The sequence below is a fragment of the Calidris pugnax genome, unplaced genomic scaffold, assembly GCF_001431845.1.
Source record: "Calidris pugnax isolate Ruff unplaced genomic scaffold, ASM143184v1 scaffold81, whole genome shotgun sequence".
Classification (NCBI taxonomy): Eukaryota; Metazoa; Chordata; class Aves; order Charadriiformes; family Scolopacidae; genus Calidris; species Calidris pugnax.
The window spans coordinates 4429685-4454374 of NW_015090880.1; the positions used below are offsets into that span (position 1 = coordinate 4429685).

General features: G+C 40.2%; 1 protein-coding gene across 2 annotated transcripts in view; it reads left to right on the forward strand.

The window, feature by feature from the left end:
• PDZRN3 (PDZ domain containing ring finger 3) overlaps positions 1–24690 on the forward strand; it is a 150132-nt gene that overhangs the window by 121414 nt on the left and 4028 nt on the right. For both annotated transcript variants that reach the window (XM_014946891.1, XM_014946892.1), the window contains 6 exons: positions 10299–10552; positions 13215–13302; positions 20543–20641; positions 21528–21590; positions 22413–22514; positions 23665–23781. In XM_014946891.1, coding sequence (XP_014802377.1) covers positions 10299–10552; positions 13215–13302; positions 20543–20641; positions 21528–21590; positions 22413–22514; positions 23665–23781 — 723 coding nt within the window. The remainder of the gene's footprint in view (positions 1–10298; positions 10553–13214; positions 13303–20542; positions 20642–21527; positions 21591–22412; positions 22515–23664; positions 23782–24690) is intronic.

The following is a 24690-nucleotide window of genomic DNA, read 5'->3' on the forward strand; positions in this document are numbered from 1 at the left end:
AAAATGCTTATCCATAGCAGAGCTTTATTTGGATTTTTTAAAAGCGATAAATGATTGAAAAGACGAGTTTTGTACTGCTTTACACTTATACATCTGTTTAATGCTATAAGCAGGTGGCAAGAAGTCACAAGGGAGAAGGCAGTAGGGACAATCACTCTGTGCCTTACTGTCACATCAGACATGGGATGGGAAAAAGGAAACATATGGAGTAATGAAAAAGTGCAGATTTAATAAATGTGTTTCGTTGTGTTCATTAATAATGAAACAAAAGGTCAGGCTTCACTTTCAGTAGGACAGGACAACTCTCCATTTATATGTAGGTTGGGATTGTTCCTTATGGACACTCAGTGAGTAAATGTAAGCAGATCCAGCTGGCCCTCCAGAACTCCAGAGCCATCAAGGATTTGACAGGGTGGTAGCAGAATAAATAATATAAAATATACATAAACTTTAAACAAGACTACAATAGTCACTACTTTAAACAGTGACTACTGAAGGAAGCCTTCCTATTAACGTAGCACATCTTCAGGCAAAAATCTAAAATAAAAACGACAAGCATCATGGTAGCATCAATGGACACACCACCTTAGCTGCGTTTGGTAGCACTCCACTTCTCAATCACCACTATCAGCTTCCTTGGGAATACTTGAGAAATAAAATGCTTCACAGAAAGAGTAATTGTACAATCAGACTTAAAATGAAGGTATTTTTATCAATAGCACTGGATGAAAATTCTAGACTGTTGTGGAGCAGCATGGGCTGGAAGGGTAAAGTGTTGTGGTTGGACTTCTCCCTACACAACAGCTTCTGAGGTTTGTGTTCTTCAGCTGAGAACACCGCTCAGTTCTCGAGACAGATGGCTGGAGATGACAGAGCCTACTCTGGAGATACCAGGTAGCTCCTAAAGGAGCAGGGCCCCTTATTAATGAACCCACTTGGATCTGTCACCGCTGCTGGGTTCCCAGATAGCAGCACTGGGAGTTCTTTCCATCTTTTCTTGGCAGCAACTTCAATAATCTCTGCAACACAGATTAGCTTCAGAGCCATCCACTGTTGCTCTTTCTCTGTCTTAGATCACGGAGACGTTTGTGGGAGAAGGGAGGGGAATGGACTCAACAACTACAAATGGTGGGTGGCAGTGCAGGAACGGGAATGTCCTGAATTAGAATGGTCTTAGACCCAGTGTCTTGGAGATGAGTGTTCAGGTTTCAGTTGTGGTGTGCTCTTCTGTGGCCTCGGGTGGATCACTAACTTGATTTGTGTTTCATCTCCTCATCTGTACCCCACTCCTCCTGCCGTTTTGGTTGGAGCAGGCTCTCCAGACAAGGCACCGTCTTTTGTTCTGCATTTGCACAGTCTGATATGCCACTAAAATAATAGTTGTAGTATTTTAAAGCCTGATCTACACACCAACTTGTACTACTCTGATTTTAATTGAGGTATGGTGTTAAATATTGCTAAACTGTCAGCTATTTGAGCTGTAGGTGCGGGGAGGGCAACTGGTCTACATGAAATCTACTGCGTGGCTTCAGTTACTCTGTGTGTATGCTGTGCTGCAGCTGAAATTAAGGATAGCGTTGAAGTTATATTCTGTCACTTCACTACCATTAAACTTGACCTCACTAACAGTTGTGAACCAATCACACTTACTTCAAAGTAGGCATGTGTTTGCGTAAACGAGATGTTAATTCCACAGGCTTTGTTCTAGACAGGGTTTTCTACTGCTGAATTAGTTCAGCTGTAGAAAAACTCTCCTTGACAGACTGGAGACTCATAATCTTCAGAAAACTGCCCTTTAATGATTGTGGCGCCTGTCTGTGGCTCAGAAGTCCCCTTTCTTAATTAGACATTTACCAGAAACTGGCAATTGAAATTTTCCTCTTCACTTGATGATGAATAATGCAATGCCTCTGCTAGGGTTTCGCTGGAAGATATTCTTTATTGCATGTTAGAGGAATATTTTGGTCGCTAAAGGAACATAAACAGGATGCGATAATGAAATAAACAAAATGCCTGATGGTCACCTGTGATGTAGATGGATAATTTGACCTCCTGTGCACCTGAAATTTCTTACTGCTTCATAATCTTCCAAAAATTTATGGTGCCTTTCTTCTTTACATTGAGCAGATAAAATGCTTATCCATAGCAGAGCTTTATTTGGATTTTTTAAAAGCGATAAATGATTGAAAAGACGAGTTTTGTACTGCTTTACACTTATACATCTGTTTAATGCTATAAGCAGGTGGCAAGAAGTCACAAGGGAGAAGGCAGTAGGGACAATCACTCTGTGCCTTACTGTCACATCAGACATGGGATGGGAAAAAGGAAACATATGGAGTAATGAAAAAGTGCAGATTTAATAAATGTGTTTCGTTGTGTTCATTAATAATGAAACAAAAGGTCAGGCTTCACTTTCAGTAGGACAGGACAACTCTCCATTTATATGTAGGTTGGGATTGTTCCTTATGGACACTCAGTGAGTAAATGTAAGCAGATCCAGCTGGCCCTCCAGAACTCCAGAGCCATCAAGGATTTGACAGGGTGGTAGCAGAATAAATAATATAAAATATACATAAACTTTAAACAAGACTACAATAGTCACTACTTTAAACAGTGACTACTGAAGGAAGCCTTCCTATTAACGTAGCACATCTTCAGGCAAAAATCTAAAATAAAAACGACAAGCATCATGGTAGCATCAATGGACACACCACCTTAGCTGCGTTTGGTAGCACTCCACTTCTCAATCACCACTATCAGCTTCCTTGGGAATACTTGAGAAATAAAATGCTTCACAGAAAGAGTAATTGTACAATCAGACTTAAAATGAAGGTATTTTTATCAATAGCACTGTATGAAAATTCTAGACTGTTGTGCAGCAGCATGGGCTGGAAGGGTAAAGTGTTGTGGTTGGACTTCTCCCTACACAACAGCTTCTGAGGTTTGTGTTCTTCAGCTGAGAACACCGCTCAGTTCTCGAGACAGATGGCTGGAGATGACAGAGCCTACTCTGGAGATACCAGGTAGCTCCTAAAGGAGCAGGGCCCCTTATTAATGAACCCACTTGGATCTGTCACCGCTGCTGGGTTCCCAGATAGCAGCACTGGGAGTTCTTTCCATCTTTTCTTGGCAGCAACTTCAATAATCTCTGCAACACAGATTAGCTTCAGAGCCATCCACTGTTGCTCTTTCTCTGTCTTAGATCACGGAGACGTTTGTGGGAGAAGGGAGGGGAATGGACTCAACAACTACAAATGGTGGGCGGCAGTGTAGGAACGGGGATGTCCTGAATTAGAATGGTCTTAGACCCAGTGTCTTGGAGATGAGCGTTCAGGTTTCAGTTGTGGTGTGCTCTTGTGTGACCTCGGGTGCATCACTAACTTGATTTGTGTTTCATCTCCTCATCTGTACCCCACTCCTCCTGTCATTTTGGTTGGAGCAGGCTCTCCAGACAAGGCACCGTCTTTTGTTCTGCATTTGCACAGTCTGATATGCCACTAAAATAATAGTTGTAGTATTTTAAAGCCTGATCTACACACCAACTTGTACTACTCTGATTTTAATTGAGGTATGGTGTTAAATATTGCTAAACTGTCAGCTATTTGAGCTGTAGGTGCGGGGAGGGCACAGCAGGGGAAAACTCCCTCCAAGTATGTCTTACTCCTACACCTCCTCAAAGCATCCTCTGCCTGCCCCTGTTGGAGAAAGGGGACTGCTCCACAGCGATTTTTGGCTTCTTCAGTATGAGAACTGGGTTTTTAAGTTACTCCAATTTAGTTGAAATCCATGTAACTTTTACACCCTCAACTAAATAGATTAATCTTTTTACGCTATTTATTACCATTGTGCATTATACTTGTCATCACATGATATAAATGAGACGTTCTCAGTATGGCAACCCCTCTGTTGAAGGCAATTCCATTCTTCTGGAATGACAAAAGGCGAGACAACTCAGGACTCCAGTCAGTCACCCACCCCCCTGCACAGGGACCCCTTGCTACAGGATTCAGCATTTTAAAAATAAATCTAGAAATATACAGCTTTTACAGTTGGAGTTGGTCGAAAAGACCTTAAAAGTCTTTTCCAACCTAAATGGGTCTATGATTCTAAAAATAGGGAATTGTCATTCATTAAAAAGCTTTAATTTGCTGTACTAGATAAGCACATAGACAAAGTTTTTGCCTCTTGAGAAGGGCAAGAGGGTTTTGGGGTAAGGCCGGAGCAGAAGCAGCCCGAGGTGCCACACGAGGGCAAACCCAGAGAAGGAGAGAAAGTGGGTAATTGCACTTGCTGAATTCTGCTCATTAGTAATTCATGATTATTTATGGCTGTCATTTGTACTTCACTCAGAAGCATAATTGATTGGCTCCCTCTGGGTCATGCCACTGACATGGCAGAAAGAGCCATTAAAAAGGGAGGGCCTGTAAACTTCTGTCTGTGTGTTATACGGACCAGGGTTATTGAGCCGTGAACAAAAGATACGCGAAAAGATCACCTGTTTAATGCTGACAAAACATGAAAAAGTGTTTCTGCGCTGATATAAAGTCATTTAACACGATGAATGCATATTTAAGAAAACAGGGCTCCCAGTAAACTTTGCTTATAAAGAAAGCACAGGACTCTCAGGATGCCCAGCATTAGCCTAAATCTGTTTTCACTGAAGCAAATGATAAAATTCCCTGTGGTTTTGAGTCATGATACACAAGAGCAGAGCCTGAGAATGCACCAGAAGCAGGCACATTTTAGTATGCTATATCCAGTACTGGGGCTGTATTGTTCAGACGTAAATGTGCTAATTACTAGCAGAATAAAAATTTCTTTATTTCAAGGGTCTTTTCCCAAGATTTTCCATTTGGAAGTTAACGGTTTGGAGAACAAATGTATTCTGTACTCTTAAGTAAAGAATTTTTATTTGGTCTTAACTGTTTTGTCATGGATGGCTCACAAGGCAGAAGGGAAATGCACACACATGGAAACAGTCTATTACTAAACAATATAATTCTGGGTTTTTGAAAGAGAGAGACTGTCCATATGAGGGAAATAAAAGAGGGATTAGATGGAGCTGCAAGAAGAATTAACCTATATTTTCAACCTTCTTTCTCCAATTCCTGAGGAAAAGGGGGGTTTAGAAAATGGGCTTTTTGCTGCTCTAGTTTCTATAAAAATCTTTAAAGTTCTTCTGCTTTTTCTTAATACGCAGACTTCTTAAGAACTTGCTAAAGAAGTGAATCAGACCATAAAGAGTGTTTTAAATGGAGCACAGACGTCTGTAGTCTAACAGAACTAGCATTTTTATAGTGCACTTCCCAAGGATTTGCATGAATTTCTACAAAGAAAAGCTGCTTACTCATTCTTAAGCAAAAAAGTTTTTTTCTCTGTGACATTTGTGAAGCGTAGAAGAACCAACAAGCCATACAATGCATACAAATGTTTACCATTCATGACGTTAAACCCATATAAATCAGTCTAACTTGATGGATGGAAAAATAATTTTCTTTTACAGAAACCTTTCTAGTTGCTCTTGTATACCACCAACACCCAAAACCAATGGTGCACACTATTTCAGCAAAAATAAAGCACAAAATAATTATAATTACACACAGTAAACTCTTATGTGCAGGGATTTTCTGGCTTTCTCAACCTTTCAGTTCCTGCCAATGTCCAGAGTTACTTCATCTCTGCTATTGCCAATGATGTTTGCATGGGCTTGAATGCCAAACTCCTACATTCACTAAGAGTCCTGCCTCGTCCCCTTCTGCAAACCCCTTTCCAGCAGGGCCCTGTCCCATTGTCCCTGTGTCACCTTTCCAGCTCTGCAGGGCTCAGGTGGGAAACTGGGAATCAGTTTGAGGACTGTCTTTCCTGTGTAAATAACCCAGGTGTGGAAATTCTGCTGTCGCGGGAAAAGAGAAAGAACAAACACTGGGTTTTCCAAAAGCACTGTACCAGGAGGAAAAGAAAATGGGAATTGGTAGTAGCCAGGAGGAAATGTTGTCAGTGTAAACAAGTGGCACATTTGGATATACCTGAAAGCTCCCAATTTATGTCTGCCATCAACGAAGTGGCAATTGGTCTTCTCTACCCACCCAAGGAATTGGTGGTAGCCAGGAGGAAATGTTGTCAGTGGCACATTTTGATATACCTGAAAGCCCCCAATTTATGTCTGCCATCAATGAAGTGGCAATTGGTCTTCTCTACCCACCCAGAAAAATAAAACTCCTTACCTTGCTAAATAATTAAACAGCAGCTATTGATAAAATGACATTTACGTAACAGCACAACTGTGTAGTATCTTATCAAAATACCCTCCTCATACCTCAAACAAAAATAACATGTTTTCTAGGAAGAGAGTACAATTCTGTCCTCTCAGCTGCAGACTCCCACTGACTTGCAAAGGAGGCGCAGCCTTGTCCTCCCAGTGGGAAGGCTGGAGGGCTCCCAGTCTCCCCACCTCAGGAAGATCTGGCCTGAAATTAGCATCTAAACAGTGTCAGTTGGCTCAGTTACCAAACCTCCCAGGAGAGTAATTGTTAAAGTAGAAGCACAAATATATGGTATAAAACAATATTAAATAATCTGTCTTCACAAAAGGTATTTCACTGTGACATACATCCAGAATTGATTCGCCCATTACTGATTCATTCCTTCTCCCTCTCTAGTGGCCATGTCTGTTGTAGCATCCTATATTCTATAATGTATATGCATCCAACCTTAGATGATGCATGTTCATAACATAATAAGTAGCCTGTCAGCTGCAATAAGTAGCTACCAAAGCAAAGAGAGATTTGAAAACTGACTCAGGACTGCACTTGGGTCTCACCAAGACCACATCGAACAAGATCCTACTGCCTCTTTTCCATCTCCACGGTAGCACTCAAAACTTTTCCAGCCTTCTTCACAGCTTTAAGAAGTTTGGTCTTAAAGTATAGTCACATTATATTTGTTCCTTTCACATCACAGTGTATATTATAAATTATAAATCACTAGACTATAAATTAAAATGCTATAAATACTATTCTATGATCATTACATAATTTCTATTTTTAAAAAAATCAAGTGTTCCTTCCTTATTTACTCTATGGTTTCAATTCAGAGTAGTTATCTGTGTGTGTCATGCAGTTTTGCTAAGCTTATCTGGCTCCACCACAAATTTCATCAAGGTCCATTCAGTTTAGTTTAACTACAGCTTTCCCCTCCATATTCCCTATATTTCCAATGCAAAGAAGGTCCAAAAGCTAAGCATTTCAACATTTCAGACAACTTAATTTATCCATCTTTTGTGCCATGAAAGATCCCATTGCCTCTGTCACACGGCGTGTAAGATTCTTAAGAAATTATGCACATTGTAGGTTTTGGCAGTCTTTTCAAGCATTCATATGCATGGATTTTATTTTTTTTTTAGTTATTTCAGATGTAACTATAAGGGGAAATTTTGCTGAGTACAATTCAGCAGCGTTAGTAATAAAGTCTATGATTATAGAGCCACTTTTTCACCCAAAGTGGAACTGCACAGATATATTTATTGGCTTTTAAACACTGGAAATAATTGATTGTTAATTGTGAGAAACTTCCCAAGAGAAACTAAACATCTTAATTAAAATAATCTATTTGCTAAAGTTTCAGAAGGACTCAAGATTATCAATGAGTGCTAATTCTACACAGATAACAGAAATCAGGCCATTGAGATCATCCCAATGTATTTTGCTTTTGCATGATTTTTGTGCTACTAAAAATAAAATACCAATACCTGGTACCTTTTCCAGCGGAAAATAAAACAAACCAAAAGCCAAGGCAAATTGGCTCTGTTATACATAAGACTTGACCATAAAGATGTAGAAAGCAGCTTACATGAAAAGTTTCCTGCTCAAGAGTTATTCTGAGCACATTTCTGAAAAACACTGCATAAAGATGTAGAAAGCATCTTACATGAAAAGTTTCCTGCTTCAAGTTATTCTGAGCACATTTCTGAAAAACACTACATATGCTGCAATTTAGATTCTTTTATTTTGATTGTTTGTTGAATTTAGTTGTACAAAAAAAAAAATTAGGATGTGCACAGTAAAATGTCATGCTGCAATTTAGATTCTTTTCTTTTGATTGTTCGTTGAATTTAGTTGTACCAAAAAAAATTAGGATGTGCACAGTAAAATGTGCAACATTTAATTTGCAGCAAATAATAAAACTCTAACCAGGATCAGCATTTCCTTTTTCCAGAGAAAACATTACGCTGAACTTAATTTTACAGCCGTACAAATTGTTTTAAAGTAATCTGCTTAATTGGGCGAGTTAATGATATTTAATTTGACCAGGCCAAACTTTACATGCTGTGCATTACTGTGAGCGGTGGCGGTCAATACGAGTGTTTGTGTAATGAAAACGTGACGCTAACACCTTCCAGCCTCCCCTGGCTTAACAAAAAACCTGGTGTCATCGCCTCTGTAAGATAAACCAAAGATGACAGCGCAATAAGTGTTATGTGCACAAGGTAATTCAGCAGGAATTTAGCCTTTTCAATCGATTCTGCGCTGGAGTTAACCCTCTTGATTATCAGCCAGCTTTTTGCCGTGGGCAATACGTTAAGTACGGGCTAAATTCAGTTACTGCACTGAGTTATGGTACTCCTTCAGTTGCCCCACCTGCTTTAATGGGATTAAACATGGCACAGCACAGTCTGAACTAAGTGTGATCCAATACAAGTGAAGATACCAGAATCTGGATATGTATTTTAGAGTTTTCAATCATATTGAAGTTAATGTGGCGGAGTCACCATGGTAGTGTACATTTCAGGCACGTACAAAAATGATTAAATACCATAGTAGCCACCACTAAGACCTGAGGTTAGACACTCTTGCATCTATGTCCAATCAAGGCAATTATTTTTATGCCTTGGAAAAAAGATGCTACATTTCCATGCAAAAGGCAACAGCTTCCACTGTGCAACTCATACCTCTGATAACAATAATGTGATTTACCAAGTGAATAGTGTGTGCCTGGAAATAGCTGTATGACTGGAAGGAGAACGATTTAAGACATCATTCATAAAATAGATAAACAAAGCGTGCTCCTTAATGAGAAGGACTGCTATGATAGGGGCCCTCACTGTCAGTGCCAGTGGCATTGTCAAATCTCAAATTGGAGTTTATCTCTACATCGCAGCCAACGCTTGCCCCAGCCCAAAGAACATGGTAACAATTATAGGATAGCATGTTGCTTTAGGATCTTAATTTCACTGAACAGCTTTCACTAACACATTGCCCTGGGCAGCTTGTTTCTAAATGTTTCTTTTCATTGGTATTAAAATGACAAGAGTTTGCAGGTTAAAGCAGGATAAAAACTTACTTGGAGTTAGTAGCGGGTCTCGCTATTTCTGTGTAACTTAGTTTTTTGTATATGAGCCTACAGACTTTTGGATTTGCAGATGTCTCAGGCTGAATTTCAAAAGAAATCTCCGTCTTGGGCTGGAAACAGCAGGAAGTGGGCAAACACTCAGGCTTTTCACCACAGTTGCCATTTTTCAGTTCATGACAAACATGACCTCATCTTTTTCACAGCCTCTGGGTAGACTTAGATACTTCTGGAGGAATTCATGAGAAGCCATGCGAGGAGGGAAGCTGAGCAGTTGAACACAAAGCCAGAGTGGGCTGGAAGTGCTCAGGAGCTCTCTCTGAATCGGGAAGGACATTTCTGCTCACCAAGGATTTGAAATTGTGAACCTTCTGCTAAAACTGAAGGCCTCATCTGGGTTTTGCTGCCGTGAAGAGGAGCTTCACTGCTCTATTCCTTATCTCATGATAGGGATCCCAACCCTATAATGCAAGTTTTTCATTGCAGTGAATGGGTAACACCACAGCGTTTAATATGAAAAAGTGTTTATCAAAGATACATAATATTGTAATTTCAGCTCATGCCCCAGTAGTTCTGTTCACCAACAGGGTTAAAAGATTTTTTTTTAAAAAAATTAACAAAAAAATAGAAAAATGACAGGACAATCAGGAACTTCTTTTGTTTGAACAAGGGCTGAGGGGTTTCTAATCTGCAAGAAACAAATGGGATGTTGGTTTGTACTTCAGCTCAAAGAGTGAGCCCAATAAAATCTCCCTATCAAAATAAAAAGCTGAGCACAGGATTTGTGAAGTTACTGTAGTGAAAAGGGAAAACAAGATGCGTAACATTCCTAGCACTTGCTGTCTGTACCTTTAGGTGGAAGCTGAAACTTTCAAATCAACAGCCAAACCCAACAAAGATATCCTTCCCCTTCTGACTGTTCTGCTCAACATTTGGTTACTTTTTCCCCGCAGGTCAATGGGAAGGATTTATCCAAAGCAACGCACGAGCAGGCCGTGGAAGCATTCAAAACAGCCAAGGAGCCCATCGTGGTGCAGGTCCTGAGAAGAACTCCCCGCACCAAGGCCTTCGCTCCTCCTCATGAGTCTCAGCTGGTGGACGTGGGCACACAGACAGACATCACTTTTGAACACATCATGGCTCTGAGCAAGATGGGCTCTCCTACTCCTCCTGTCTCTGTGCTGGACCCCTACCTCCTACCTGAAGAGTAAGTAACAGTTTGGGAAGCCCTTGAAAATCCTTGCATTCCTTACTGTGGCATAGAACATAGAATTGTCTGGGTTGGAAGGGACCTTTCAGATCATCTAGTCCAACCATCAACCTGACTCTGATAAAAAACCCATCACTAAACCATGTCACTAAGCACTATGTCAACCCGTCTTTTGAATACCTCCAGGGATGGTGCCTCAACCCCTTCCCTGAGCATGTTAGAAGTAGTTCCCAAACTCACCTTTACTTGCTGGTGAACCGGGTTACATCCCAGATATAACCAGGCTTCACAAACCACTGACCATAACTCAAAACATTTTCATTTTTCCTGCCCACCACCAAGCCATTATTCACATGAGTAATGCCACTGAGTCACAACATGGCCTCATAAAGCTCATTTTTTGCTGGCATTTCATAGATAAAGTTATTGCTTCTTGTAATTCCTCTCACTGCCTCTTTGGGTTGCTTATGTTTTAACTTTATTTTTTATGGCTGCCATAAATTGTGTGATGCTAAGAGCTGCTACATTCTGTTCCAGTGTATTAATTACTTTATTATAACCCTGCAGCGATGTTACTCAAATAAATTATTTTCTAGGACTAAAATTACTTACCAGTGCTGTCATGGATGTTTTAGAATCAAATTTTAATTATTGTTAATGGTAGTTTGATGCTTTTGTACTTACAAATAAAAATGACAATTATCTCCTGGCACACACACCCCACGCCCTCACACGCTGTTCAAGAGGAAAATGGCTCCCCCAGGAACCCATGCAAATTGCTTGTCATCTTGCCACGCACCTCCACAGGGGGAGAAAGGAAGAAAAAGGATTCTGAATGCCTTGGTTACTGGGTAGGAGAGCGTGGTCTGGTCAATCCACAGCAATACCTGGGTTTGAGATGGTCCTGCACGTGGTGAGAGGCCGTGCTGGTGTGCACGTGTCTGCTGGGTAGGAGAGTGTGGTCAATCCACAGCAATACCTGGGTTTGAGATGGTCCTGCACGTGGTGAGAGGCCGTGCTGGTGTGCACGTGTCTGCACAGCTCTGCTGGGGGAACCCCTCTGCCTGCTGGAGCTGTGGACATCCATGGGCACACAAACACCCCAGCATTGCTCTCTGAACATCCCCGCTGGGGCTCTGAGGAAATAGAGTGTGACTGCAAACAGGCACTGGTCCTGTTCTGCTCCTGAGGGACTTTCACGGCACATTAACGTTCCCAATCAGTCAGGAACCAGGCTCCTCTCTGCAACGGCATCTCCTCTCCTGACTCTCAGTGCTGGTTACTTGAAAGGTGGTTCCATCAGACATTACTTGATGGTCACCTATTCCCAGCCCGCTGCAAATCCAAGCACAGCTGTGTGTTTTAGTGGAAATGCTTGACAAAAGGCTACAGCTTTGAGCTTGTTCACAGTGAAAAAGCAACAGGGCACAGAGCCCTGTGGAGAGGACACAATAACTCCTAGAGCACCTACACTGCAAACCCCCCCACACGTTTGCAAGAAGGGCTTTCAGTACCTTCAACTTTCCAACTGCAAAACCAATTACATTAGGAAAACGGCAAAGATTAATTAATGATGAATCATTTAGGTTGCACCAAGCCTCCATAATACCAGCTCAGTCCTATCAAGTAGCTTCATATTGACCCTTAATCATTAGATTCCAACTGCTGGTATCATCAGTGGCCTTCCTTAGAGCTGTAGGTGTTGGGCTGAACCACACAGGTGGCCTCACGGTGATCCCTGGGTACAAGGACAGGTCACTAGTCAAGTGTCCTGTCACCCATCAAACAGTCTTTTTTTCCTACTGCTTCCTGTAAATTCTCCAAATTCTATTCAAATTAATCTAGCCTGCATGCAACAACTTGGGTATCTTAGCCAATTAGCAGATGCCGTTACGTAAATAGCCTCACACTTACAAAGAAACATACATCTAGTTAACAGAGAATTAAAGGGAGTTTACTTTCATTGCAGAAATAAAATTCCAGCATAGAAAAAAGGGATCATAAGAGCATTATGCTGCTTACAACTTCCAAAGTGTAGATAATGAAACTGTCAAAAAGCTCACATTGTAAAAAGCAGGATTCCAATAGTGAATGGCAATAGGAAGAGTGGTACATATTTAAATAAAATTTAAATCAATATGCACAGCCTGTTGCATTCAAATCACTCAATAGAATGCTGTTGATCTAAACAGTTGGGTTGCAAATTATTTTTGTGTCTTAAAGGCAAAGTAAAAATACCAAACAAGGCGGCAAGAAGGATTTTACTTGCATGTCTGCAAATAACCTGAGCTCACAAGTAAATAATCTAATATTCCCTCTCATCTTGAACCCTGGCAAATACCTGCTCACTAAGCTGTCACCCCTTACCCTACTTTGCCACTCCTCTCTATCTGTTTTTCCCCCAAGTCAGGTTTACATTTGGAGAAAAATCATTAATAGATGCTAAGACTCTTCACAAGTCTCTCATTGATCATCAGATGCCAAATGTAATTTTTGCTTAATACACTTATTGGTGTAAATGGTATAGTGTATACAGTTGCACAGTGTATGCAACTTCTTGCTTTGGTCATTAGTCCATCATGTTTGCAATGACTTGCTTTAAGCTTGGAGTAGATCCATATGATAAATTCTGTCCTAAAATATACCTTCTTTTCCCCAGCCATCCATCAGTGCATGAATACTATGATCCAAATGACTACATGGGAGGAATTCATCAAGAAATGGACCGAGATGAGCTGGAATTAGAGGTACTTAGGCTTTAGTAACTATTTCAATTACTGAAAGTTTAACACGTGCGTGTCATGGGCTTTATATTGTATATAAAGTGAGAAGACATTTCAAAGCAGGTATTTGTAATAACATCGCTCATTAGTTACTCTGCAGGTTACAAACCTTACTGATATTAGTGGTGTATTTAACTATGTGCCACGGATTGATGAGCCAGACCTTCAGCTAGCAAATTAACATAAATAATGAAGTCATTGATTCCATTGATTAAATTCTGTATAACTATGCTGATTTAGCAAGTTTGCTGAGTGGCAGGACCTGTTCCACATAGTCACAATAAAAATGTGTGAGTTTCCCTTAAATATTCCTCAGCAGAGAAACAGATGTTCTTGGTCATGTAATTTACAAGTATTTTGAGTTTACAAGACAAGACCAGAGTAGGTATGCCACTATCCTAAGCTGTTCCTCCCTTTCTCATTTATGAAAACTTACATATGTATACATATAAAATTATAGACAGTAAAAGTTGGACCAGTCATGAAGGTATGCAAGTCCATTTTCCTGCCAAATCTTGAAAAATCACTTGTGCTTTTAGTACTTGTATATCCTCAGTTTTCTCATTCTTAATTTTAATAACCTGCTCCCACCCATTCAGAGTGCAGCGTATCAATTGTGGGCCTTAGTCCTGCAAGATAGTTAAGCAGTACTGACCCACTGAAGTGTTTTTAATCGTTTGTAATAAATAGCAATAAAGTATCTCAGTACTTCTAAATACCTCCAGCCGTGTCTGACCCAGCTAATCCATTCAAGATTATCAGGAAGTGAATAGTTTACTCTTAGCTTCCTTGCTCTTCTGATTCCTTAGATCCTGGCCCTGCTAACGCTTATTTGTCAAAGCAAGCGCTGCTAACCCCTCTGTAGCTCTGCCCAAATCAGTGGTAGATTTATCAACAGCTTCAATGGGAGCAGAGTTCAGTCCTTCTCTGAGCACAAAGTTGTTCCCTTCTATAAAAGTGTTTGCAGGATCAAGGACTAAAACCCCATAAAAAGTTTGCAAGCCGTTCTCAAATTCTGCAGATCTGGTAGTAATTCATCTCTGTATACAAACGCAAATCAAAGTCAGGATAAAATCAAAGTGCCAGTAAAACAAATGCTGTTTAGCAGACTTCAAGGCCTTACTTTTCAAACAAGTGCTTTTTTTTTTCCTTCCTTAAATAAAACCAAATACCAGATAGATTTCAGTCTTAAGGGAAAATTGTAGAACAAATTAGTATTTTCTCCCCGTGTCTTTTCAAAATCTATCTTTTAGGAAATCTAATATTGTGGATAGATTATATTGCTTCCATTAGAAGGTCAACCAGTTGAGCTGAAAACAGTTTAAGCACATGCACTTCAGTAGCCAGACGTTAATATGCCTTAAACCACAGCATTAATAATTTTGACATTGATATAGTACTTAATGGCAAAAGGTGATCAGTTCAGTAACGCGGGGAGCTGAACATTAGAAAAGTCTCTGTAGCCTAATAGTATTTCTTAAAAACCACTAAAGATTCTTGTTCAAATTGTAGAGACTATGATCAATGGTAAGGTCAAAGTGCTAACAGGGACTCAACTGGCTACTTGCTTTTTTGTTTGCCTTTTGATAGATATGTTTTAAAAGACCACAAAGGCACTGTTTCATTGACTGCAGCAGGAATGTCTAAAGTAAGAAAGCCATCAAGTCAGCCTTCTGGGCTTCTATGTCCATAAAATGTGCTTTGAATTTAAATCAGAAGCTCCTCATCTAAACTTTTATGGTCTGTAACAGACTGGTTAGTGATTTGTAACAAGTAAACAAGACAAAAAGAGTGAAATACCTAAGTTCACAACAAGCTTCTAATGTAAATAACCGTAGGAAGGAATTTATGCTGGCAGTATTGCCAAGACGCCAAAATTGTGTTCTCAGTTTTATCTCTCAATGTTTATCTTAAAATTGATGACTCAGAGGTAACTGCCATATATTCCCTCCTACAAAAATAAATAAATGCCATTTCTTTTCTTTTGAAGTTTACATGCCACAAGGAAAGAGGGACTAAATCCTGAACTACTATTTTATAATAAATTAAAAGTACATTCATTCTTCACAGAGGCCCCGCCAGAAGTCATTTCAGGTTCATAAAGGAAGAATAATGTCACTCCAGGATTCCCCAGCAGCGTTATGCCTTAATATGTTTATTCAAACAAGTCTGTCCAGCTGTCAGACACACAGCCCGAGCGAGCGCTTTCTCAGCGTTAATTTTCTCAGATTACAAAGGAGAACATTCTACATCAAAAAGGGGGCTTGTTCTCTCACATCTGACTTTCTGACTTTACCCTTTCCTATTTGCAACTTGTGTGTAGGTCTTGTTTTCTTTCTGAGAACTGAACTCAGCTGAATGGCCAATTGAGACTAAGTACAGGTTGGAGATGAAAAACTACATGAAATCTTTGCTAATTGCTAAGAAATCTCCCTTCTGATACTCTCACTCGGTCTCGGACAGAAGTCTTCACGTCCAAAGACTGAAGGACAACAGATTCATTCAAGCAGCTTTCTGCCCTCCCACCCCCAGCTCACACGGTGTTCCTGGCGTGAAACCACAACAGCTGATCAGCAAAAAATGAACACGCTCAACACGAAAAGCCACGCTTCAAAGTTTGAAATTAATACTTCACTGCTTTGAGGAAACCATGAATAAAAGCTGAGTGCCAGGGTTTTGAGCTCTCCCCTTTACTTTGGTCAAAAGTTTTCTTTTACTTCTCAAAAAATGTGTTTTCAAGGGAGGGTAGAAGGCGAGAGGCAACTACCTGAACGTGGGAATCAGTAGGCTCCATCCCAGGCACTCTGCAATTTTTATTCCATCCAGGGTGTAAAGCATTTGAAAGTATCTTTTATGTGAATGTATTTCTTCTCCATGAAAACTCCCGCTTCTCAAGGCATTACTATGTGTCTGAATACAGAAGACTTCAGCCCCAGCAGCCCTGCTCAGGCAGCAACTGAATACGTAAAGGTTTAGGAAGCAGCATTATCCTTCAGCTTCATGACTGTACGAAGACAAGTATTTGTAGATTCTTTGTTTGGAATAAATCCCAAAGAGGTAAAACATCACAACTTTCCTATCAGCAAATCCTGAAAGTGTGTCCTCCCTTAGCGTTCTGGAGGACTTCAACCTGGCCTTACCACCTCTTGCTGCTTTAGAAAGGTCTTGATCATGGACCGTTGGCCAATTCTGCTTGGCAAAGAGCCTGGGCATCCTTCAGGTTATCTTCCTTAGGCACCCTGAGTCCCTTTTCATCACGGTGAGATGCACTTTTCTCCAACCTTCCCCAGCACCACTGAGGAGTTAAGCCAGTGCAGCCTCTGTGGTCCATCAGAGAATTCCGTCACAGAGCTGGGCTGGCACAGAAATCCCCAGGTAGATATTTTACTTATTCTCTAGGTCAAAAGAATTGGAAAAAAAAACCCTGTTGTATAAAATTTTCTTCCCTGAAAAGTGGAGGGGTGGGGTTTTTTGCTTTTTGCCTCTGTTGAAAACCACATTTATGTGAGAAGACAAATGTAAAGATTGCTTTCTTTAGCTTCAAGACAGCAAGAACAAGATTTTTTTTTCCTCCAGCTGTACCAGGGTCAGTTTCCAAAAGGTACTAAGAAGGCCTCACACACCATAAAAGGAAATAGTTATTTATATTTATTTCCCTGACATTCTTTCTGGGTGAAACCTATTAATGTAGTAGCAAAAAAGCAGGCCCTGCTCATCAGGTACCTCAGAACTCATCACAGAAAAAAAACCAATCACTTTTTACAGAGAGACAGAAAAGGACAGAGTACTTCTTATGCAAGCTTTGGATAATGCTTTCTAAGGTTTGAAATTTTTTTTTACCCACTGTTGTTCTCTCATTTCAGATTTCTACTGCTCATTTCTGTCTTCTTAGAGAAAGATTTTTATAAATTTGCAGGCAGGCCATAATTTTAAATCAGCAGTACAATAATTCAATAATCTGTTGCAAATGAAGGATCTTCTGAGCTTAGAGAGGTTAATTTACTATTATCACTTACTTCTAATTCATTATTATGAGCGGTTGCAGGTATAATGTCATAGAGCACATTCATTTCTTCTTGTCTTGCTATAAATGCCACATAGATTTCGGTAACTGGCTCTCGGAGCCCTTCCTGGCTCTACATTTGATGTGGAGCCAATAATCTTTCAGACAGTTCTCTTGTGCAGACGCTGTTTTGAAATGGCATACAACAACTTCTCTGGAACATCTCTCCAAATGTCACTTCTACCTGATCTAAAGATTTTAATTATCTATGCGTGGAAAAGTTATACCACTTATCTCTTTGGGAGCTTCTGTCATTCTGATCGGCCAATCAGGCCCAAACCATGACGTGATTTTTTTACATTTATCATATTAACGCAGCCCCAATATCACCACACTCTGGGGATACCACCGTTCTCTCTCCTCTGAAGGCAGAGGAGTAAGAAACAGCAAGCCCAGCCGCACTGCAAGCGCGTGAACTTACACCTTCAAAGTTCTCTAGGCCCATATTAATTCCTAGAGTTTAATTAATTCCTGGTACAATTACTGAAGATACTGTGTATCCGTCCTTGCCGGTGCCAATTTTCTGTTCTAGTTTTCCCTTTCATGTATCTGGGCATTACACAGACTCTACTCTGAACACGGGAAATGATCTTTGCTTTGAAGACTCTGGAGTTGGTTTTTCAACTCCAACTGGAATTGCACACTTTTATCTCTCAAATATTTCAAACCTTTATGATTATATTAAAACTTCATTGACGCAAAGACCCACAGAAAGCAGCTGTTCCTATCTTTAAGTACACAAAATTATCATATCCGGGTAGCATCAAACCCACTTACTCTTTTCCTACAAAGGACTAGAGGGATTGTACCCAGGGGTAAGTCTGTCAACTAATTACTCATAAAAATTCAGGTTCTAAACACCTGCTCTAAGAATTTTTTGTTTGCTTTAGCTTTTTCCTGCTTTATTTGTGAGTGTGGTTTTGAACAATATATTTCTGGTTTCCTTTTAAAATATCTAATGTTAAATTTACCAGATTATTTATTACCCTCTAGTATATCAGAAGTGCATTTTAAATGTAAACCCATCCTTATTTTTTAATTATAATAATATACATCATGGTTGTATACTGTTGGAAAACCACCTATTGTTATTCAAAACACGCAGCAGGTAGGAATGAAACTAACAGCTTGTTCCCTCCTGTTCTCCCGCTCCGAAAGGTGCCAGCAAGTGTTTATGGTTACAGAGGATGTATTTAAATAATGGCCAAAGTCAATGTCCTTTTTTTGTTGTTATTTTTGTAGGTTTTTTTGAACATTATATATAAATTTTCACTACCAGTATGACAAACAGTATAATGAGCCACAGCACTAGTTTCTTGCCACGATTTCATGACCATGTTTTCAAATGAATGAACTATATAAAAACTTTCCTCGAGACATGAAACCTTTTTGTTTAAGTGCACAGGAAATATGGGAATCATCCGAGGCCTGAATTAGGCCCAGTGCACAAATTCCCACCTCGCCCCCAGTTCACACCCTGATTAAATGCAGGATGAACACATTGACTGCAGCACCATTCCCGAGGATCAAATGAGATCCGAATTGAATCCACTTTGTCTCATCTTTTCTTCCAAAGAATTTCCATCTCCTCTCTAGAAAGCCCCAAAAGCTTTAGAAATCTGAAAAAAACCCACTATTAGAGCATTGTGTTCAACCCTGAAAGTAACAAAAGAGGGAGAAAAAGAGCAGCAGTTTACCATGGATACTATTGATTGAAACCATTTAAATACCATCTGAAATGTCAGGGACATTTACAGCTATGCTTCTTTTTTTGAAAAAAAAAAAAAAGAAATTACACATGTTGACAAGTAAATAACATGAGATTGCTGATCTTGGCAGCTGTCATCTAGACATGCCAATAAATTATTCATATCAGCTTGTTTTATTGTCTTGCCCCTTACAAATGGCACAGCGCAGGTCAAATCAGAGAGACGTTCAGGAATAATGAGTTGTGTTACCAGGACTTTTCCTCTGGAACAGAGGGGTCCAAGCCCAAGCACACGGTTCAGGCTCTGCCCTGGGGCTGGGACAGCCATCAGATGCCACACAGGCTGTGCTCTCTTCCCCATCCTATGTCCCTTTGTCCCCTCTGCCTGGTCCCAACCCTTTGCAGCACTGGGGCTCGACCCCCACAGCCACCACCTCCGTCCTGCCTGGTGTTAGACCTTCCATTGCTATTGCACCTCTACCTATGAAGAAACGTCCTTCCTCCCTGCAGCAGCATCCTCAGGATGGACACAGCAGTGGCAATAAACTGGTTAACCCCATCCTTCTGCTCCTGGGATGTCCCTTGAAGTGAGAAGGCAGAGCTGAGAGACACCACACGGATGGTTACGCAGACTGTGCCCCAGCCAGGAGCACCCCACAGCTCACGGGCATCTCCTCAGATTTTACAACCCCTTCATACCAACCAGTACCACAAAGCAGCAGCAAATATAAAAATGTAAAAAAAACCAACCCACATGAAATCCTCATGGTAAAAAAGCATAGAGGAAGAACACAGATTTTTAAGATGGCTTAAATGTCTCCAAGACTAACAAGACCACCAAAGAGCACTAGAATGATAAACCATGACCTGCTGAAACCAAACCCTTGCAAGATACTGAAGTGCTTATTATATTTCTATTACCAATACTGAATGCTTTGCTGACAATATATTGATTTTCAGTCTCACTTTTGAGAAATTTATTATATCATTTCAGGAGAATTACACAAGTTAATGTAATAGAGTATTATATTTTTCTCTGAAAAGCCAGAAAATTTCCCTGCTTATAAGGAAATATATGTCAGCTGTGGCAAATATTGAAATCATACTTTATAAGTATTTCAGCATTTGAAGACTTACTACTACATGAAATATAGGTAATTTTTCTTCTTTAAGATCAATAAAAGGTCTGTTTTCAAAATGACTTCATATTGATTGAAGGGTCAAAAATGCCCCAGGTATTGATTCTCTGCATATAATCACGTTTTGCTCAGTAAGTTAACCTCGTCTACAAGTGAAATGAAAAGAGATCCACTCTATCACTTAAGCAAAATATTTTCATTGTATTTGAAAAATTGCTTCCATCAGTCACCAGTGTCTTACTGAGAATGCATTTTCTTTTCCTTTTTCTTTTTATTTTTTTTTAAAAACCTCAGGAAGTAGATTTACATAGAGTGAACAGCCAGGACAAGCTTGGCCTTACTGTGTGTTACAGAACGGATGATGAAGATGACATGGGTATTTATGTGAGTGAGGTAAGATGGAGCTGATTTCCATATGATGCAATTTGTCTTTTAAACTGCAGTGCTGGGCATTTAAGACATTTGTCTTCTGTTTGTACCACGTTCAAAAAACAGCCAGAATGCAGTAATTGGAAGAAATCTAATTATTTTTCCTTTTCTCCACACTAAGTGAAATCCTACATCCAGTGAAGTCAAACTTCTTTATATTAACATTTATATTAACATTTAGTGTTTATTTTTCCCCTAACACAGTCTCAGTGTTCAATTTCAGATGATGTTTTCAAAATATTTTTAGTATACTTTCTCATTCTCTAATTCTGTTATTCCAGAAAAAATATAAATAAATTAAAAAAAAAAAACAAAACAATACATACTTGCAAAGATTTGGGGCCTGTGTATCTCTCTTTGCTCCCTTTCATGAAATAAGTAGCATTTAATATATAATTTTTTCATCATGCAGATCTATTTCAAATTAGTAGCAGCAATTTGGGGAAAGAAACTCATAACTAAATCCAAAATCCTCCATTAAAATGCATCACTTAGGAAATAATCCTGTTCTGTTTGCAAAAACTGGTTCTAATCAGATCATTGTGTTGTAATGCAAAATGTTAAATTATGAGGTAACTTGATATCATGCAAAAAGATGAACCTACATTCCCTGATGAGGCATCTCAGGAAGAAACGTTTTGGTTTTGACTTGATTGTTTTAATTTGCATTTCACTTTGTCTGACATAAGAAGGAAAAGCCCTGCAATCACTAAGCAGGAGGTAACAACCACAGCAATGACGGACGCACTGGCCTCCAGCATCACTCTTATTACCAGTTCTGGGGTTACGATGGGAAGTAAATTCCAAGCTCTCAAACCTCCAGAGCACTCACAGTTCTCTTCTTTTGTAGATTGATCCCAACAGCATTGCTGCAAAGGACGGGCGACTCCGAGAAGGGGATCGCATTATTCAGGTAGGCGCGTAAATGGCTGTAAGTCTGCTAACTCACTATAATCTACTGTGGTGTCTTCATTTCAGTATAATTTTTACAAATCATTCCCTTCAGATTGGTATTAGTAGGCTTCCTTTTAACTTTCTGAGGATATTTCCCTTTCCTCTGCCATATCTCAGTCACGTTTTGACTGTCCTGGCCAGGTAAAGCCCTATGTTGGCCCGACTCTGCAGGCTAAGCGTTTTGTCAGCAGATGTCATCTGTTCCCAGCACATATTCTGAGCCACTTCCACTCTTAGATCTTCCTTCCACCACAGAAATCCTCTATTTTGGCCCCAATAATTACTCCTCTTTGTAGAATCCCTCTGGGCAGCCCTAATTATTCACAGTAGTCATTCAGCAAGGCGGAACACCCAGTGCCATGTGCCAGAATGAGTTGTCTTCCAAACACAACGATCCTCCAGCCACAGGGGCTTTCTCAGAAGGGGTCTCCCTTCTGCAGACACTAACAGGAGGAGAGGTCCACATCCCACCCAGTCTCTGGGAGCAGCATCCACAGCCTCACCTGTCCCACACAGAGATGTTCCTGTTCCTCTCCACCCACCAGACCTGATGTGATTCTGCTCCTGCCCAACTCTCCTTCTCCAGCTTCTCTCCTTGTAACAAGGCTCTGCACATCATCCGCAGCTTCACCTCTCCAAACCAATAACTGCCCAGCATTTATTTGGAAAGGGACCATGCCTGGCCTGTGTTTCTCCAGCCATACCACTCTGTAGAGCTCATCTCAGCAGCATTTAAGTATCCCTACAAAAGGATTTCATTCAGTTGCTCTTTTCTTTAAAGATCAATGGCATAGAGGTGCAGAACCGAGAAGAAGCCGTGGCGCTTCTCAGCAGTGAAGAGAGCAAGAATATCTCCTTACTTGTTGCAAGACCAGAAATTCAGGTACTGTAGCAAAAAAAAAAAAAAACACCCTTCTCTTGAGTCTCAGTTAAAAGAGTTGCTGTTTTGTAGAAAGCAGTTAGTATCTTTTTGAAGAATTTTAACCTACCCAAATCTACCTATAACTGTATTATATAGTTTGACTGGACATATATATGGTTTAAAATAATGGAATTCGTCTCAGTTAAAAGAGTTGCTGTTTTGTAGAAAGCAGTTAGTATCTTTTTGAAGAATTTTAACCTACCCAAATCTACCTATAACTGTATTATATAGTTTGACTGGACATATATATGGTTTAAAATAATGGAATTCAGCAACCACATTATATATATTTTATATTAAAGTTTAATTTATAAGGCATTCAGGGATTTATATATGCTGCAATGCTATTACAAACATCAACGTGAGGTATTATGGATGGTTTGAAGCCATAGCTTTGAAGACCACACTGAACTCTCATTCCTATAGCTATTGATTATTCATTAAATAATCTGTTAAAATTAAACACTGTCAAGAAGCATCCTGGGATATAAGGGAAGGTTGAACCAGCTCCCTTTGTAGAGCAGGGATTAGCACAACAAAGATGTTGAACACACAGCCATGAGCGCTGTTGTTTGATCTCTCTCTGCTCCTGGTGCTGGGAGAGCATCCCTTGCCCATGCACCTGCAGACACGGGGTCAAGTTCACGACCAGCCTGTTCTCCTACATGTTTCTGAGCTTTCCCTTGGGGATAATTGAGGCTGGGAATAAAAAAAGTCTTAGAGACACCTCGTCAGCATTTTCCCCTCCAGCCCTCGATGCTGCCTCGCAAGTGGTGCGTTCAAGCTTTGGGCTTTTGGGTGTTTTTATACATCCTAATCGAGTCGCGCACAAAGCAGAACAGCCCCAACTCTTAGAAGTATTTCCATGGATGAAAAGGCTGGGGTTTTTTTATACGTAAAGGCTGCTGAAAATAAAAGCTTGCTGCTGGAGGTGGAGGCAGGACAGTACATACCCACACTTAGCACAAGGAGCCGTGTGCTCCTTCCCAGGGCACGGGAGAGACCCTCCTAAGATTTCCCAATCACTTTTCACAAAGAAAGACCATAATTTATGTCAGTCTTCGTTCCTTTGACAACATTTGGTTTGGTTTTTTTCTCCCTTTCTACATAGCTGGATGAAGGATGGATGGATGATGACAGAAATGATTTTCTGGATGACTTGCACATGGACATGTTAGAGGAACAGCACCACCAGGCAATGCAATTTACCGCCAGCATGCTTCAGCAGGTACTGCCCTTCTGTTGTGCCATGGTGTCAAAACTTCACCTTCCACTCAATATTCCAATATTGAGCTTGACTGAATACACTTAGTGTCCTGAATGATGATCGAGGCAAAAGGACTTTCTGTAAAATCAAGATATTACATGACTCTCCACAAACTTCATGTCAAGGACCAAAATGTTTTAAAATGTTACTTGTTTTTATTTTGCCCCTTACAACAACATGATCGCAGTTCTTAGAAATTCACTGTCCTGGTGTGGCCACTGAGAGAAGTCCAAGGTAGATGTGTGGGAGATATAGCAGGCAGAGAGCAAACTCATAAAATTCCCTATTTGATATGTCTGCACTTACTGAAAACTGCCTGCTTCCTGAAACCTTATAATCCAAATGAAGAATTCAGGCAAACGAGTGAAATAAGGTCCATATATGGGGAGAAAGGCAAAGAAAAAGGCTTTTCATAGCAAGGTTTATGCAGGGCCAGAGATTTGGGCCTGTATTCCCCATCACACTGCCATGATTAGTGCAATCATACAAGTTCATTAACAGGTTTTCAGTTTTTGTCTAGAGTTTTTTTCTAGAGTTTTCTAAAACTCTACATCTTCTGTGGCATCCACAATTTTTGAAGAGACGTATTCTCACTTTGGCACCGCAGTAGAACTGGATACTTTTGTGCTCTTAAGTGGGAGAAGAAACATTTGGAAAATGTGACTTCTAATGTTGTTGCTCTATAACTGAAGAGCAGACCTTGGGTTCTTCTGGAAAAGCCATCCACAGGAGGCTGTGCTTTTGGTCACCATTCGTATGACTTCTTGATAACGCTCTTCCCATACAAGTAAAAGACAAAGATGCAGAAAGTGTAACAAGTGACTGATTAAGGAAACTAAACACCCTGAAATATTTTATGTCCTTGCCCTA